This window comes from Lonchura striata, chromosome 2, assembly GCF_046129695.1.
Source record: "Lonchura striata isolate bLonStr1 chromosome 2, bLonStr1.mat, whole genome shotgun sequence".
NCBI classification, from domain to species: Eukaryota; Metazoa; Chordata; class Aves; order Passeriformes; family Estrildidae; genus Lonchura; species Lonchura striata.
This window is the reverse complement of record NC_134604.1, coordinates 114,814,666-114,832,581: the sequence shown is the minus strand read 5'-3', so window position 1 is coordinate 114,832,581 and position 17,916 is coordinate 114,814,666. Positions and strand designations below refer to the sequence as shown.

General features: G+C 37.3%; 1 protein-coding gene across 1 annotated transcript in view; it reads left to right on the top strand.

Moving 5' to 3' along the window:
- The window catches only part of TTC3 (tetratricopeptide repeat domain 3), a 56,334-nt gene that overhangs the window by 11,292 nt on the left and 27,126 nt on the right, over positions 1-17,916 (top strand). The window contains exons 9-16 of the mRNA XM_077781705.1: positions 1,245-1,307; positions 1,727-1,781; positions 2,460-2,616; positions 2,715-2,763; positions 3,844-3,958; positions 5,218-5,272; positions 15,913-15,973; positions 17,262-17,328. Of these exons, the coding sequence (XP_077637831.1) occupies positions 1,245-1,307; positions 1,727-1,781; positions 2,460-2,616; positions 2,715-2,763; positions 3,844-3,958; positions 5,218-5,272; positions 15,913-15,973; positions 17,262-17,328 (622 nt within the window). The remainder of the gene's footprint in view (positions 1-1,244; positions 1,308-1,726; positions 1,782-2,459; positions 2,617-2,714; positions 2,764-3,843; positions 3,959-5,217; positions 5,273-15,912; positions 15,974-17,261; positions 17,329-17,916) is intronic.

The window sequence follows — 17,916 nt, the reverse complement described above, 5'->3', positions numbered from 1 at the left end:
TTTTTCTTCTTACAATTTCAAAACGGGAATAGCCATTGTGAACTCTGAGCTGCTTTTTAAGAGCAGGCTGAGAATAATCTGAATTTATTGGAAATTGCATTAATGGCCTCCAGTCTTCCAAATGATCCCAAAATTTCAATGAACATTCCCATTTTGGAAACCAATGGGGTTTTCTGGGTGGAGTTTTTGCAGGCAAATCTGGTGAAAATTCCATTTTTTCATCTCTTTACAATATCAAAACAGGAATAGCCATTATTAATTCTGAGCTGGTTTTTGGGAGCAAGCTGAGAATAATTAGAATTAATTGGAAATTGCTTTAATGCCCCCAGTCTTCCAAATAATCCCAAAATTACAGTGAACATTCCCAGTGCTTGGAAACCCATGGGATTTTTTGGGTGGAGTTTTTGCAGGCAAATCTGGTGAAAATTGCATTTTCTCTTCTTTTTTCTTTTCTCTTTTTTCTCTTTTTTCTCTTTTTTCTCTTTTTTCTCTTTTTTCTCTTTTTTCTCTTTTTTCTCTTTTCTTTCTTTTCTTTCTTTTCTTTCCTTTCTTTCCTTTCTTTCTTTTCTTTCCTTTCTTTCCTTTCTTTCCTTTCTTTCCTTTCTTTCCTTTCTTTCCTTTCTTTCCTTTCTTTCCTTTCTTCTCTCTCTTCTCTCTCTTCTCTCTCTTCTCTCTCTTCTCTCTCTTCTCTCTCTTCTCTCTCTTCTCTCTCTTCTCTCTCTTCTCTCTCTTCTCTCTCTTCTCTCTCTTCTCTCTCTTCTCTCTCTTCTCTCTCTTCTCTCTCTTCTCTCTCTTCTCTCTCTTCTCTCTCTCTCTCTCTTCTCTCTCTTCTCTCTCTTCTCTTTTCTCTCTTTTCTCTCTTTTCTTTTCTCTCTTTTCTCTCTTCTCCTTTCTCTCTTTTCTCTCTTCTCTTTTCTCTTTTTTCTCTCTTCTCTTTTCTCTTTTTTCTCTCTTCTCTTTTCTCTCTTCTCTTTTCTCTTTTTTTCTCTTCTCTTTTTTTCTCTTCTCTTTTTTTCTCTTCTCTTTTTTCTCTTCTCTTTTTTCTCTTCTTTTTTCTCTTCTCTTTTTTTCTCTTCTTTTTTCTCTTCTCTTCTTTTTTCTTCTCTTTTTTTCTCTTCTCTTTTTTTCTCTTCTCTTCATTATTTTCTCTTCTCTTTCCTTTTCCATTTCCATGTCTTTCCTTCTTCCCAGGGTTGTCAGTAGGAACAGCCATTATTAACCTCTGATAATCTTGTTTTTTCCAGCCCTACAAACCACCTGCTGTATGGGAACCGAGCTCTGTGTTTCATTCTCACCAAGCAGTACGAGTGAGTAACCCCTGTGCTTCCCGAGCAGGGCACCTTCCGAAGGAAATTGTGATTTTTAAACCTAAAACATCCCATTATTTCTCATCCTGTGGCTGCAGTTCGTTGTGCTTGTGGATTCCCCATCCCTGGAAGTGGCCAAGGCCAGGTTGGAATTTTTTCTTGGAGCAGCCTGGGGTAGTGGAAGGGGGTCCCTGCCCATTTTTGATGAGATTTAAAGTCCTTTCCCACCCAAACCATTCCCATAGTTTGGGAAAAAACCAAACCACTCCACAGTTTCCATATAAGCTGCTGATTTATTCAATGTTTCATTTTTATATTCTCATTTATTAGATTGATCTTTATGCTTTTTACACCAGCCTGGAGATCGTTTTTGGAGGTATAAATAATAAATTCCTTTTCTTTCCCCTCCCTTCTCTCAGGAGAGCTTTAATTGATGGAAAAAGAGCCATAATTCTCAAGCCTGATTGGCCAAAGGTTGGTTTCTTGTACACTCCAAAATAATCTTTTTTTTTTTTTTGGCATTTTAGAAAACCCAGAGGTGATTTTTTAATGAATTGTCACAGGGCTTTGTGGACTGAGAATTCTGCCAAGTGCACTTTGCTTGGGTTTTTAGATTAAAAATGTTATTTTTGTGCTGCCTGTCAGTGTTGGTACGAGGTGCTTGGCATGTGTAAAGATAAAAGAAGATGTTTTATTATGTCGTGAGTTATCAGAATGCTTAAAAAAAATAATTATAATATATAAAGAAAATCCTGATATAATATCCTGATAATCCAAATACCTGTTGGTTAATGGCCAGCAAGTATTTCCCACTATTCTTGGCCTGAAGGAGAGTAAATAAGAGATACTTAGAACAAAGTAAAAATAGTAGTAAAGTAGCTGAGATTGGGGGAAAAAGTAAATTTGCTCTTTTCCAAAGCAGAGAAAGCAAAAAAAAACCCCCCAAATTTTCTTTATCCCCCAAACTCTCCCATTGATTTATCCCTGTTTGAGTAAAAATCTGATTTTTCACCAGCTAAGAGCAGTCCACTTGCTGGCTTACACAAAACCTGACTTTTTGCTGTTAGTGCAGCCGCTTTGCCTGTTAAATCCTCCTCTCCTGAGTGTGGCTAAAACATTGAAATCCTAATTTTATTTTTTTTTTTGTCCTAGGGTCACCACCACTACTGCAAAGCCCTGGCATTGCTGGGCAGGGTTGAGCTGGCCCTGGAGGCCAACAGGAGAGCCCAGGAGTGCTGCAGGAACAGCCCCGAGGGGCTCAGGGAGCTGCTCCAGCAGAACGAAAAATTCCAAAAAACCCTGCAGGAAAAATTAACCAATTAACCCCTGCCACATCGGGGATTTTGCTCTGCAATTTTTGGGTTTTAATTCTTTTTTTTTTTTTTTTTTTTTTTTTTTTTTTTTTTTTTGTAGGTACTAAAAGTGAACAGAAATCCAGGAAGCCTCTCGAGAAAAAGTAAGGGATTGGTAAATTTAGTTTGGTTTTGATTGTATTTTTTTTTTAATTAGCAGTGTTTAAGTGATACACAGTGTGGGCATTGCATAAATTTTGTTCTCTTGGCAATTTTGGTTTGTTTTTGAGTGTTTTTTTTAATTAGCAGTGTTTAAGTGATACACAGTGTGGATATTGCATAAATTTTGTTCTCTTGGCAATTTTGGTTTGTTTTTGAGTGGTTTTTTTTAATTAGCAGTATTTAAGTGATACACAGTGTGGATATTGCATAAATTTTGTTCTCTTGGCAATTTTGGTTTGTTTTTGAGTGGTTTTTTTTAATTAGCAGTACTTAAGTGATACACGGTGTGGATATTGCATAAATTTTGTTCTCTTGGCAATTTTGGTTTGTTTTTGAGTGTTTTTTTTAATTAGCAGTATTTAAGTGATACACAGTGTGGATATTGCATAAATTTTGTTCTCTTGGCAATTTTGGTTTGTTTTTGAGTGTTTTTTTTAATTAGCAGTATTTAAATGATACACAGTGTGGATATTGCATAAATTTTGTTCTCTTGGCAATTTTGGTTTGTTTTTGAGTGTTTTTTTTAATTAGCAGTATTTAAGTGATACATGGTGTGGGCATTGCATAAAGTTTGTTCTGTATCAGTGAATAAAAATAGAAGTCATAAATGGATCAGGAGTGCTGGGGATTTCTAAGAACTAAACAAACTTAATTTGAGTATCTGAAGCACTGCGGGCAGGGTATTTTTAACAATTAATTGCCATTATTAATGATTTAAGTTTTAAATATATAAATTTAGTCATTCAATTCCGATTTTTGTAGAAAATTGAGGTGTTTTTTAAAATTATTATTTTATTATTTTTTTAATTTGTGGTTATTTTCTTGCTGTTGCTGTATCTTTGCACAAGTTTAGACTGTGCAAAGAAGCTGTAAAAAATGACTGATGAAACCTTTGAAATATATTTATGGGATTACACCCCTCTAAGAGGGTTAATTGGTATTGATTTGTTTTTTTCATGTGCTTTACATGTAAAACATGGAGAAAAGCTCAGGGATTCTGTCTTTTCCATCATCAGAGAAAGCACTTCTTCAAAATCTCCTCCCAGAACCTCCGAGGAGCAGAAAGGAGGAGAAAAAGAGAAGAGAAGCCAGGCTGAGCCCAAACATCCCCCGGGGGCTCCAAAGCAGGATGCCAAGGTACAGCTGCAATTGTAGCAATTCCATCTGCACTTCTCTCAGCAATTCTGCATTTTCCTGGGACATTTCCTTCCAAAGCCAGCGCGGAAATTGGGATTTTCAGGTGGTTGTTTGGCCACTGTCATGGTTTTACTTTTAATTTTATTTTTTTATTTTAAGTTTGTTTTTTTTTTTTTACCTAGTTTAAATTAGTAAAAAGCTGTTATTATTAATCTGAATCCATTATTATTAACGTAATAAACTATTAAATATTAATGTAAAGAGATACTTATGACATTTTTACTGTCCTTGCTGCTGTTATTGCAAGATAACTGATTATAACTTCTATGGTATAATATACAACATGTGTATATAATATATATTAATTAGATAACTGATTATAACTTCTATGGTATAATATACAACATGTGTATATAATATATATTAATTAGATAACTGATTATAACTTCTATGGTATAATATACAACATGTGTATATAATATATATTAATTAGATAACTGATTATAACTTCTATGGTATAATATACAACATGTGTATATAATATATATTAATTATAGATTTAATTTATTGTAGATATAATTAAATAACATAATTTATGTCTTATTAATATATTATAGTAATATATTTTTGTATATCAATATATATTTATATATTTTAATAGATATATTTTATATATATACACACACACACATATATTAAAAAATTAATACATTTAACGTTACAATGTAGGCCATGAATTGCACTATAAGAAAAGCTGCAGGATGCAGAAAATGCTGATGAATAATGTGAATTTTTAGCCAGCCCAGGGCAGTTCCAGCAGAGCTGTTTGTGCTCTCAGAGCAGGGGGAGGGCCCTGGGCAGTGACGTGGCCCTGGGAAAACGAAACCAGAGCAGGAGGGCAGGAAATGGAAATTTTGGAGTTTGTTGGCAGAGAAAAACAGGCTGGGGAGAGCCCCAGAAGGGCTCAGGTTTTCTTTTATTTTCTCCTGAGAAATCTCCCTGCAGGTCTGTAAGTTTGGCTGTCCTCAGGGGGAATATTTCTGTGTCAGATTTGTAGGGAATATAAATTGAGACAAACTCGGAAGGAAAATCATTACAGAAGCACTTTGATTAACGAAATTATTTTTCTCTGCCTCTTGATTAAGAACATAATGCAGCACATTTTAATGTTGCTGAGGGGTTTGGGGATTTTTTGGTTTTGTTTAAATCCAGTCAGGGAGATGGGTTTGGGTTTTGCAATCTGATCTTTTTGCCATCAGGTGACTGAGCCCCAGAGAACAGAAGGCAAAGTTTCCACGCTGGAGCAGCCTCCAAGTGAGTTTGTTTCTGTTTTTTATCAAGTCTGAGCCATTTCTTCCTATGCTGCTGCCATAATTAATAACCAGAATTTAATGAATTTAATTTCCTGTCTTTTCCACAACAATAAACAATCAACTTTCACTTCTTTCTTGGATACTTCTGAATTTCTGCCTTAATTTTAATTCCTCGATGCTTTTGCAATTTGAATCTCCTTGAATGAATTCAGAACTGAAACTGGAATTAGAGTAAAATCTGAGCCACAGGCTGGAGATGCTTTCCCTCCTCCTGAGCCAGGCTCTAAATTAAACAGGAATCTGTATTTCAATATTTACAATTAATTTGTGGTTAATAAATTCTCCATCAGAAGATAATACTGCAGGAACAGAGGGAAGAGGCCACAAAATATTTGGCAGAGTGGATTTTTAGCTGCAGTCTTGGAGAGCTGTGTGATTTCTTGCTCATGTTTGGTTCTTTTTTTTAATAAATAAATTATTTTATAGGGAGAACTCCCACCCCCCGAAGCTCCCCCAGTGCCAGAGTTACTTTTATGCACTGAAAGTGGAATTCAGGCAGTTCTGAGCTTCAAAGGAAAATCCTTTCCTAAATTTTCCTGGGGGTTTTCACCAACTGCTCTCACTTGACTGAAGCCTTTGGTGCCCCTTCCTGGAATATTTAAATACCTGAGGAGGTGGCAAAGCACAGAACACTTGAAAATTGGATTTTAGGAAAGCACTGAAGGTGTATTGGAAAACACAATTTTCAAAGGAGCAGTGGAAGAAGTGATGCTGATCTTGGGAGCTTTGTGAACACCTTAAAGGATTTCCTGGGAGGAGGAAAATGTGGGGAAGGCTGCACAGGAAATCTCAAGAGGTTTTTGCTGATGGAGGAAAGAATGAAAACTTCCTTTTTCTGTGGGGACAGGCTGGGATTGTTCAGCCTGGGAAAGGTTTTGGGGAGAGCTCAGAGTCCCTAAAGGGGCTCCAGGAGAGGGACTGGGGCCAAGGGATGAGGGACAGGACACAGGGAATGGCTTCAGAGTAGGATTTAATGGGATACTGGGCAGGAATTGTCCCCTAGGAGGGTGAGGATCTCCTGGGTTTCTAAATCCCTTCTCCAGGAGGTGACTGGATCCAGCTCCAGCGACAGATCTGGGCTCTGGTTTATGCCCAAGTGTTTTTTGGGGTGGAATTGATCCTTCCTGTGAGTTTGCCCCTCAGGGTTAAGGGTGGCAAACCCAAGATACTGATAGAGGTAAAATAAATCCTGGGTTGGGCTGATGGAGATAATGATTAGAGAAAGGGATTTTAATCAATCTGGTACACAGTGGAAGTGGTTATGGCTTGTGAGGAATTTTTGAATGAATTTGAGATGGGACCTCTGAGTTTTTTAGGTGATGGGGTTTATTTTTCTTCTGCACAGGCAGGAAGGGTGGGTTCAGCTCACATCTTTACTGCATGGTTCAGCAGGTCCCAAGACCCTCAGTTAAAGACTTTTTAAGAAGTTACTGACAAATAAAACACTGCCAACAAGGATATTTATGGTTTTAACCCAATCCTTAAATATTTCATCTTATTAAAACCCTTGTTACAGTTGAGCTCTCTTAGCCAATCATGCACACAAACCCACAGTGCTACATTCTGAACTCCTTGTTTACCCCTGGAACTGCTTTTATTTTTATATCTTAAACTCTAAAATTCTAAACTTTACTTAGCTTAACGTGTCTCTGCCTTAAACTACAAATCCACATTCTCCCTTCTAGCACCTAAGTTTGGGAGCCTTTTCCAATATCTCAACTCAAATCCTGGATTTAATTCTAAGCTTTGGCTTCCAGGCCCAAAGTTCTGAGAGTTCCTTGCATTTTGGATTCCAACAGAACTGATGCTTCAGTGCATTGTTTGTTTAACAATTAAACAGTAGTTTAATAATTATTATTTTTTAGCCTGGAGAGGAGAAGGCTCCAGGGAGATCTTAAATCCTCTGCCAGGGCCTGAAGGAGCTCCAGGAGAGCTGGAGGAGGACTGGGGACAAGGATGGAGGGACAGGAGCCAGGGAATGGCCTTGAGCTGGAGGAGGCCAAACCCAAACTTTGCAGCCCAGCCTGAAGCAGTAAAATTCAGTAAAATTCAGCAGTAAAATTCAGCCATTCCCCATCCTCAGTGCTGAACACACCCAGAGACCTCAGCTCCACTTCTCCTGGAATTCATTTCTATCCAGTTCGTTTTGGGTCTTGGGTCTTCAAAGACACAGGAGCAGTTGTTGGTTGTAGTAAAGTTGTTTTTTTGCACGAGTACATTCCAAGGCAGAGGGTTCTGAGTGAGTTCTTACTAAGTTAGAAGATGCAGCTGGCAGTGTGTATTCTGTTATTTGTTAAAGGTAAGGCAGTTGTTTCCTGGTAGTTGAGCAGTTTTCCTTCTCTTTTCTACAACTAATCTTTGTAGAAAGATATCTTTTGTTAGTAGGCTATTGAGCTTCACTGTACAACTGATAAAATGACATCATCTCATTGTGAGAGGGAAGAACTAAGCAGTTTTACTTAAATATAATCAGAGATTTAGAACACCACAGTCAGCCTTTTCTTACTAAATTCTAAGAAGAGCAGCTTTTTTCTCTGCTAGAGTCCCAGAAGAAGACCGGGCTTATCTACACCACCACTAGATCAGAAGGAAACTAGACTTTTCTACAAGATCACTGCTGTAACAAAACTCCATCTGTCACTCTGAGAAAACTGCAGCTACTATTTAATCAGACTGCTGCTAACACTTTGACTCGTAGGGTTTGAACTCTGTAGTTGTTTTCTATTACTGCATTTTTAATTTTTTTTATTTTCTTCCCTAATAAAGAACTCTTATTCCTGCTCCTGTATCTTTTCCTGAGAGCCCCTTAATTATAAAATCATAATTTGGAAAGAGGAGGTTTCCATTTTCCATTTTAGGGGGGAGCTCCTGCCTTGCTTAGCAGACACTGACTTTTCAAACTAAGGCAGTGTAAAAGCCTGAGCTGAAGATTTCTGGTGCAAAGTCCTGAGTGGAGGCAGCAGCAGCCACCCAGCACAGAGCCCCAGGCAGAGGCAGAAATAAAACCTCCCTAGCACGGAGTCTCAGGCCAAACCAGCAGCAGCCACCACACCTTTCTTCCTTCTGCTTGGTGCTGATGGTGTTGATCATGAAGAAGAGCAGGGACGAGCAGGCAGGAGCAGCCTTTCCTTCCTCCTCTGATGGCCTGGGAAGCTGAGCTGGAGCAGAGCTGGGCAGAGCTAAAGGATAAATCAGGGATTTATTCAAGGATCTCCTCCATGGATCCACCTTGGGCAGCACCAGAGCCCAGCCAGGGCTGCACCCAAATGACCCAAAATGGTCCCAAAATGCACGAGCGCTCCCAGGGCTCTCCCTGGGATCAGTTCTGCTCCATTGGCACCTTGGAGTTCATTGTCCCATTCCAGCTCCAGCCCATCAGTCCCACCCTGCTTGTTTTTCTCTCTCCAGCCCACGCTGTTTGTGCTCCTGGCCTGAGGTTTGGATCATTTGTCCTTGGTGCCCAGCTGGAGCAGGAATTGTTTTGTCTCTGCTCTGTGCACAGAGCTCAGCATCCCATCATGTGAAGCCCAGACCCACACACTAAAGCAGCAAAAAAATCTGAAACATAGAAAAGCTCAAACCTGAGGCATCACTTTCTTCTTGTTATTGTCCTCTTGTTCTTCTTCTTGTTGTTGGTCTGCACCCCAAGAGGGATTTTTATACATAAAACAACCAATCAGCTAAAACCACAATTCCAAACATTCTTTCTACACCAATCTGAACTTGATTCTTATGTACAAAAGTGATAGGAAAGTAGTGTCAGTTCTTGCTGATATAAAATTTCTATAGCGAAACCGAATTTTATTTTTATATCTTTTATTTTAAAGAAGGCAAGCAGGGCAGGGTGGCCAGGGAGTCACCACCACCCCACTCACAGCACACATCACTACAAGTTTTCCAGAAAATATAAAATGTTCTTAAGCCTACAAAGCATTTTCCAGTGTGCTGGTGTTTGTCCAGATCAGCAGGTATCAATAAGCTGGGATCAGCAATTCCATCATCTTCCCAGGTGGTCTTTGGCTCCCTGTCCTGCTTGTGGCCTCCTGGAGGGAGCTAAATAATTTTAGTCTGTACAAGTGCATCAAGCTTTTTATTATACACAAGCACTTACTTGCTTTGTTGCAATATCCCTTAGCTCTACCACAACTTCCTCATTTTATTCTCAGCATCAGTTGTTTTTGCCACTTCATCTCTTTACTCTACTTCTTCTATTTCCAGGCTTTATTTGGCTGTTTGGTCAGAAAGTTTCAAAGCATTCTTTGTAGTTTTCCCAGGGAATGTGTCCACTTTGGGCACAGCAGATCCAAGCATTTGCTGATTCCGTTGCCAGCTGTCACGAATCACAAAAACATTTTTCACAGGAGTAAGTTTAAGAAACTTTACTACCAGTTTCTTAATGCACTTAAGATATATTTCTACTTACTGAAAACTAAGACTCACACTTCTATTTATTAAAACTTGAACTTAGACTTCTATTTCTATGTGGTTTAATAGATCTTAATTCCTCTAAAGGCTTTAATTCAACCCCTGCATTAATTTCTCTCTCTGAGTGTTACGAATGAAGTTCTATATGCCAAATTTAACAATTAAATTGAATTTTACAGCAATTTTAATTGGAGCAGCAATTTTATATAAATGAATTCAATCAAGTATATTAAGTATAATCGAGCATATATAAAAAATTTGGCATTGATTAATTAAGTATGATTAAGGTTCATATAAAACACCAGCAAAACTGACCTGGATATGGGGTGGGCTTTTCACGTGCCTCACAAAAGTATTCAAATTAAACTGTATGCTCATACATATCTGTCAATATTTTCCCATAAATCTCCTTTTATTTTCAATTCTTGAAACCTGTGTCACTGCATTGCATGCTCCATTTGTTGCTGAGGGGTCTTTGGTGTGTGTTAGAGGAAGGCTCAGTGTCTTCCTCACTCTGGATAACCTGGCAGGTCGCACGTGTGCCCTGAGCTTCGTGTCGTGTAAGGAAGCATTGTGCTCCAAATAAGCCTTATTATTTCATAGATAAAACTACAATTTAGATTAGGCCTTATTATTTGATAGATGAAACCACAACTTAGATTAAGCCCTATTATTTGACAGATGAAACCACAATTTATATTAGGCCTTATTATTTCACAGATAAAACCACAATTTAGATTAAGCCCTATTATTTCATAAATGAAACTACAATTTAGATTAGGCCTTATTATTTCATAGATAAAACCACAATTTGGATTAGGCCTTATTATTTCATAGATAAAACCACATCTTGGATAAGGCCTTATTATTTGATAGATGAAAACCACAACTTAGATTAAGCCCTATTATTTGATAGATAAAACCACAACTTAGATTAAGCCTTATTATTTCATAGATAAAACCACAAATTAGATTAAGCCTTATTATTTTACGGATAAAACCACAATTTAGATTAGGTCTTATTATTTGACAGATTAAACCACAATTTAGATTAAACCCTATTATTTCATAAATGAAACTACAACTTGGATTAAGCCCTATTATTTCATACATAAAACCACAATTTAGATTAGGTCTTATTATTTCACAGCTAAAACCACAATTTAGATTAAGCCCTATTATTTCATAGATGAAACTACAATTTAGATTAGGCCTTATTATTTGATAGATAAAACTACAATTTAGATTAGGCCTTATTATTTCACAGATTAAACCACAATTTAGATTAAGCCCTATTATTTGATAGATAAAACTACAATTTAGATTAGGCCTTATTATTTGATAAATAAAACCACAATTTAGATTAGGTTTTATTATTTTATAGATAAAACCACAATTTAGATTAAGCCCTGTTCATAAATAAAACCACAATTTAAATTAAGCCAAATTATTTCACAGATAAAACCACAACTTAGATTAAGCCCTATTATTTCATAGATAAAACCACAACTTATATTAAGCCTTATTATTTTATGGATAAAACCACAATTCAGATTAGGTCTTACTATTTCATAGATAAAACCACAAGTTAGATTAAGCCCTATTATTTGACAGATAAAACAACAATTTCGATTATCTCCTGTTATTTGATAGATAAAACCACAGGTTGGATTCCATATCTGGAATCATCCCAACTTTGCTCATCCCAGTGCTGATTCTGTTTTTTTGGGATCTTCCTTATCTCAATACTTCATCCTGCTGTACCAGTGAAACCCATCTGCTTTGCAGCACTAACCACATACACTTTTCCTTTATTATTGTATAACAGTTATTTTCTAAAATATTGATGTGGTTGCAATTTAACCAGCACAAACCATATCCATTTCTCACTCTGAGCAGCCCAGAGAGCATCCCAACACTTTTCCATGCACCCACCTTTTCCTGGAGCTCCTTTCATGGAGAAATCCTTTGAAGGCTTCTCCGGGGCTGTATTCCCAAAATTTGGAGTTTTCCTCCCTTGAGCTCCTCTTTGGTGCTGGGGTTTCTGCTGAGGTAATTTTGCTCCACTCCCTCTGTATTCCTGATTTTCTGTCCCCTCCCCAGTTCCCTTCTGTGCTCAGCATCCTCTGTGCCTCCCTGACATTCCTTTATCTCCTGTGCACCTGGGGCTCTGAGTTTTATCCCCAAATTCAGGGGGCTGGAAATTCCCCTTCCCCCTGCTCTGTGTCAGAGGCACGACTGCCAGAGGCTGAAATGGGGCATTAAATTCAGAATTATTCCCGGGCAGGCACACAGGGGCTGGAGAAGGAGCAGGGTGGCTGATTTTGGGGATTTTTGGGGGAATTGAGGAAGGAAGAGTGATAATTTTGGAAGAGATCTGACAATTTTTGGGGCAGGGTGGCTGATTTTTGGGATTTTTTTGGGAATTGAGGAAGGAAGAGTGAAAATTTTGGAAGAGATCTGGCGATTTTTGGGTCAAGGTGGTTGACTTTTGGGATTTTTGGGGGAATTGAGGAAGGAAGAGTGAAAATTTTGGAAGAGATCTGACGATTTTTGGGTCAAGGTGGCTGACTTTTGGGATTTTTGGGGGAATTGAGGAAGGAAGAGTGAAAATTTTGGAAGAGATCTGACAATTCTTGGGGCAGGGTGGCTGATTTTTGGGATTTTTTTGGGAATTGAGGAAGGAAGAGTGAAAATTTGGAAGAGATCTGACAATTTTTGGGGCAGGGTGGCTGATTTTTGGGATTTTTTTAGAAATTGAGGAAGGAAGAGGGATAATTCTGGAAAAGATCTGAATTCTTGGGGCAGGGCGGCTGATTTTTTGGATTTTTTTGGGAATTGAGGAAGGAAGAGGGATAATTTTAGGAGATCTGACAATTTTTGGGTCAAGGTGGCTGATTTTTGGGGGAATTCAGGAAGGAAGAGTGATAATTCTGGGAGAGCTGGCAATTCTTGGGACAGGGTGGCTGATTTTTGGGATTTTTGGGGGATTTGAGGAAGGAAGAGTGAAAATTTTGGAAGAGATCTGACAATTTTTGGGGCAGGGTGGCTGATTTTTGGGGGTTTGGGGGCATTGAGGAAGGAAGAGGGATAATTCTGAGAGAGATCTGACAATTCTTGGGGCAAGGTGGCTGATTTTTTTGGATTTTTTTGGGAATTGAGGAAGGAAGAGGGATAATTTTAGCAGAGATCTGACAATTTTTGGGTCAGGGTGGCTGACTTTTGGGGGAATTCAGGAAGGAAGAGGGATGATTCTGGGAGAGCTGGAAATTCTTGGGGCAGGGTGGCTGATTTTTGGGATTTTGGGGGGAATTGAGGAAGGATGAGGGATAATTCTGAGAGAAATTGACAATTTTTTGGGTCAAGGTGGCTGATTTTTTGGATTTTTTTAGAAATTGAGGAAGGAAGAGTGAAAATTCTGGAAAATATCTGAATTCTTGGGGAAGGGTGGCTGATTTTTTGGATTTTTTTGGGAATTGAGGAAGGAAGAGGGATAATTCTGGAAAAGATCTGACAATTCTTGGGGCAGGGCAGCTGATTTTTGGGATTTTTGGGAATTGAGGAAGGAAGAGGGATAATTCTGGGAGAGCTCTGACAATTCTCGGCCGAGCACCAGGGAACGCGTTGCCTGCGGTACTTTCACCAAACTTGTGATAAAATAAAAAAAGCAGTGTTTTTTTATTTGCACTGCTTTATTTTCACTTTCTGTTCTCCCTTCCTCCTCCCCCTGTCGAACAAAATATTTGATTTGAAGGGAGGAGGAGGCTCCCAGTGACTGCCTGGCCCCAGTTTGCTGTGGGTGGGGGAGGAAGAGCATTTTTATTTTTTCTTTCCCCTTTGTTCACTGAACTTGCAGGAGTTTTAATGGGAAGGAGCTTAATGCCACATTATATTATTGTAAAGTTGTTGGCCTTTTTGGTTTATTTTTCTTGCTCCTTGCTATTTTTGGGCTTCATGTACTGTTTCTTGGGGCTCGTGTATATTTTTGTTAAATACCTTTGGTCGCTCCTAATGGAAAGTGTAAAGAAAAGTGATACTACTTCTAATATTTTGAAGTGTTTGTGGGGTAAGTAAATGATGTTTTCTGTTGAATTTATCCACTTCTTTAAGTATTTGAACTGTAAATCAGCTAGTTTTGCTTGTTACCTTGTTTTAGAAGCTTTTTTAATTTATCTGGAAGCAGCAACTTGAAGTTGGGTCTTGTAGGGGAGGAGTTGTTTCTATGGGAATTGTTGCTGCAGTAATTTTTTTGTTGAATGGCTTTTGAAATGGGATCATTCAGTGAGTAAAAATAATGCTGATTGATTTCTTCCTCCCATGGTGACATGGTTTCTCTTCTCTTTTGTTGTGAATTAGGTTGGTTCCTTAAGGGAAAGCAACACATAAAATGAAGAAAAAAGTGAAATATCTCAGTTTTGGGTGGTTAAAGGATGATGTGCTCGAGGTGTTTCAGGCTTTCAGAAGCATTCTTATTTTCCATCATTTCAATGTGTCCATTTAGAGATTTAGAGGAGTTTGTGGGGGTTTTTTAGTGTAGCTTCAGGGTTCCCGTGAGTTCCACTCAAGGAGTGGTCCATGAAGTCATTGGGAAGGTGTTCAGTCTGAGTCACTCCTGATTTTTGTGCTGACTCCTGTAAGTTTTAAGCCATTAAGGAGCTTTTAAATGAGAAATTGCTCCTGGCCCAGGGCTGGCAGTGCCCCTGGGCAGGATTTAGCTGAGGAATGTTCCTGGGCCACCTCCCCTGCCTGCAGGGAGAGCACTCATCTGGATTTTTCCAGCAGCTTCCAGAATTTTCTGTTTCAAATACTCCCAGTATCACTTTGAAGCACAGGTGGTTGCTAAAATTTCACCTAAAACACGAATAACTCCTTCTTTCCTATTCTCAACTTTGATTTTCTGCTCGTTGGGAAGAGCAAAAACCCAAGGGTTTCCATCCAGGTGCTGCGTTGTTTTCCTGTGGGTGTGCCCAATAAAAAAGGTGATTTTGCAGTTAAAGGAAGGAATTCCTGGGTTTCTCATCACAGCAGAGCATTAAAGGACATTTTCCCACATTTTTTCCTTCCTTGTTGCTCAGGAATTGTTGCCTCAGTCGCTGCTCCACAGAGCCTTGGATCTCTGGAGTTCTGAAGTGCTTCAAAAACTTGGTGTGATGTCTTTGACGTGAAATTTGAGAGTTAAAAGTGAATTTGTCTCACCTGTTAAATCCTTCTTTCTTTTGGCATCCGGTGTTTCCACATTGATTTATTTCTCTGTCTCTATTTATTTCCATTTGAGATTGACAGGGCTTGAATTTAACTTTTAACTCGGGGGTTTTGAAGTGAAAAATCCATCCTCATGATTTTTCCCAGAGAAACTTGGACTTCCAGAGGGATCTGTTATTCCCTTTGAAAATTCTGATTGGTCACTGATAGTGTAACCAAAAAAACCCAAATAATTTTAATATAAAATAGTACATAACATTATTTTATAATACATTGCCTAACACACAATAGATGCATTCTAATATACAATGCATAATTGTATAATAATAAGATATATATATTTTAAATATATATTAAAATGTATATATATGTGAATATACACGGTTTTCATAATATATTATATAATATATAATATATAATATATAATATATAATATATAATATATAATATATAATATATAATATATATAATATATAGTGCATAATGCAAATGCATAATGCATAATATATAATATAATATAATATAATATAATATAATATAATATAATATAATATAATATAATATAATATATAATCTATTACATTTTATATATATATATTTTTATATATATGTATATTTATGTATATATAAAATGTTCTTTTAAAGGACAGACTGATTTCTTTAGGCTGGAGTCCACTTTAATAATCACAATTTTGTGATTAAAATCCTGCAATCCTGCAGGATTTTAAGATTCTTCTATTTGTTTGAAATTTTTCCCCTTTGGGATTTTATTAATCCTGTCTAATATTGGACAAAAACTGAATTCAAATTCACTTTTTGGTCGGGTTGGTTTTGACCTTGTCAGTTTTTCAGATCTACAATTTACAGAGCCAAATGTGAGTTCCAAGTGCATTTTTTTAGTTTGCTTGTTTTGGGTAAGGATCATTTTGTTTAAAATCCTTTTCTTCATTACAGACCAAAGTCAGCAAAACAAACGAAGGCAAAAAACCAAAACTTGTGACAATGAAAAGATGAGGTAAGAAATACTATTTATTTAAAAATTCATTCTCATTTTGAGCTATTTTATATAAAATTAATGCAATTTGGGTTTGCTGCTTGCTCCTTGCTAATGGCTTTGTGTAATTTTTGACATTTGATAATGGATAAAGTCCCCAGAATTCCAATTTTTCCACAATTATTACTTGAAAACTGAATCTCCTCCATGCCCAGCTGAATTTTATTGAATAAAGGCATAATTTGAATATTTGCTGTTAAAGCAGAGGGGTGAGAGGAGTTTTGTTTCAGTTGTTACATCCAAAGTTACAGCAAGAATTGTAACTCTTACCTCATTTCCAAGGCCTCCTTGCACCAAAAAATTCTTCCAGCTCTTCTGACACTCCCTGAGCTCAGGGAAAAAAAAATAAAATCAGGTTGTATAAGTTTTAGGAAAAAACTTTGCTTTGAGTTCTTTAATTGTTTGTTGGCTCCAATTTAAATCAAACACAAACAATCAAAAATCTGATTTTTAAGGCCAGGGATACTCGTGTTGAACAGGAATGTGAATGGGTGTGTTTGGGGCTAAAATTCCATTCATTCAGGTCAAACTATTGATTTTTATAATATTAAATATTTATTTTCATTTTCATATATTAATATTTATTTATTAAATATTTATTACTATATGTATATATTAAATCTTCTATTTTTATAATATTAAAATAGAGGAAACTCCACTTTAACATCCACTTAAAACAGAATTTAAATCTCCACTTAAAACAGAGTTTATCAGAGGAAATCATTCAATATTTCCAGTGGTGCTGGGGCCACCACTCTCTGGAGATTTTTGGCTGTGCTTAGGATGGCTCAAAACATGAGGGTGCAGAAAAATTGGATTTTTTACATGGAAATAGGGAAATTTCCATTAAAGAGAATTTTACCAAGGCGGATTTCAGGTTTCTTCAGGAAACCTGATCATTCCCAGTCCTAATCCAAGTGTGACCACAACTCCAAATTTGTTTTAGTCAATATTTATTTCTATACAATCCTGTTGTTTTCCCATAATTGTCTGAGTTCCAGTGTAGGTAGGAAAATTGAAATTTTTCCACAGGAGAAGTCATTTAACTGAATTATCAGTGGCTTCAGGGAGTGGGAATATTTTCATTTACTGTGGAACAAATCCTCTTTCAAGCAGCTGAACTAGCTCCAAATTTGCTTCTCTGCTGGGGGGAGATGATCAGACCTATGAAAACCACATTTTATTGAAAATAAATCGAGATTTAAAGCACATTTACCAACCCTTGGTGCCCCTGCCCTGTTTTTTGTAGGGATCCTGTGGATTTGAAGAAGGATTCTAAAGCCATGGAGGATAAAGGTTTCTGTGCTGGGCCACAGGTAAAGGGAATCCAGCCTTAAATTGGAAATTATTTCTAGTTTTTTAGGAAGATTGCACAAAATCTTAGTTAATTCCAAAATGTGACACACTGTGCTCTGCGTGGCTTTGATCAGAGGCAGGAATTCTGTGGTTACATGGATTTATTCCGATTTATTCTGATTTTCTTCTGGTTTCTCTTGCTTCTCCTGCTGTAAAACCTGGCTGGGGTCATTGCTAATCAAAAATTAAAACCTGGCTGGGATCATTCAGGGATTGAAAAAACCCTTCCCAAATTTCTGCCTAAATGTTTGTTCCAGTGTTGGATGCATTTGGAAATAACCAATTTTGTGGCATGGCTGTTGGAAAAAAATTCATATAAATTCACTCTGAAATAAATATAAATTCAATGAAATTCATGCATTGAGGGAAAATTCTCCTTCCCTGGTCAATCACCAATAAATTCCTGAGGGAAATTGTGACAATGCACATAATTAATGCTTTCATCCCTGTTAATTGGGGGATGCAGCTTCTACCCCTAATTTCCTACCAATTACCTCTTTTTGTTTTGCTAATTCATTGCTGGCGCTGAAAGGAACATTTTCATTAAT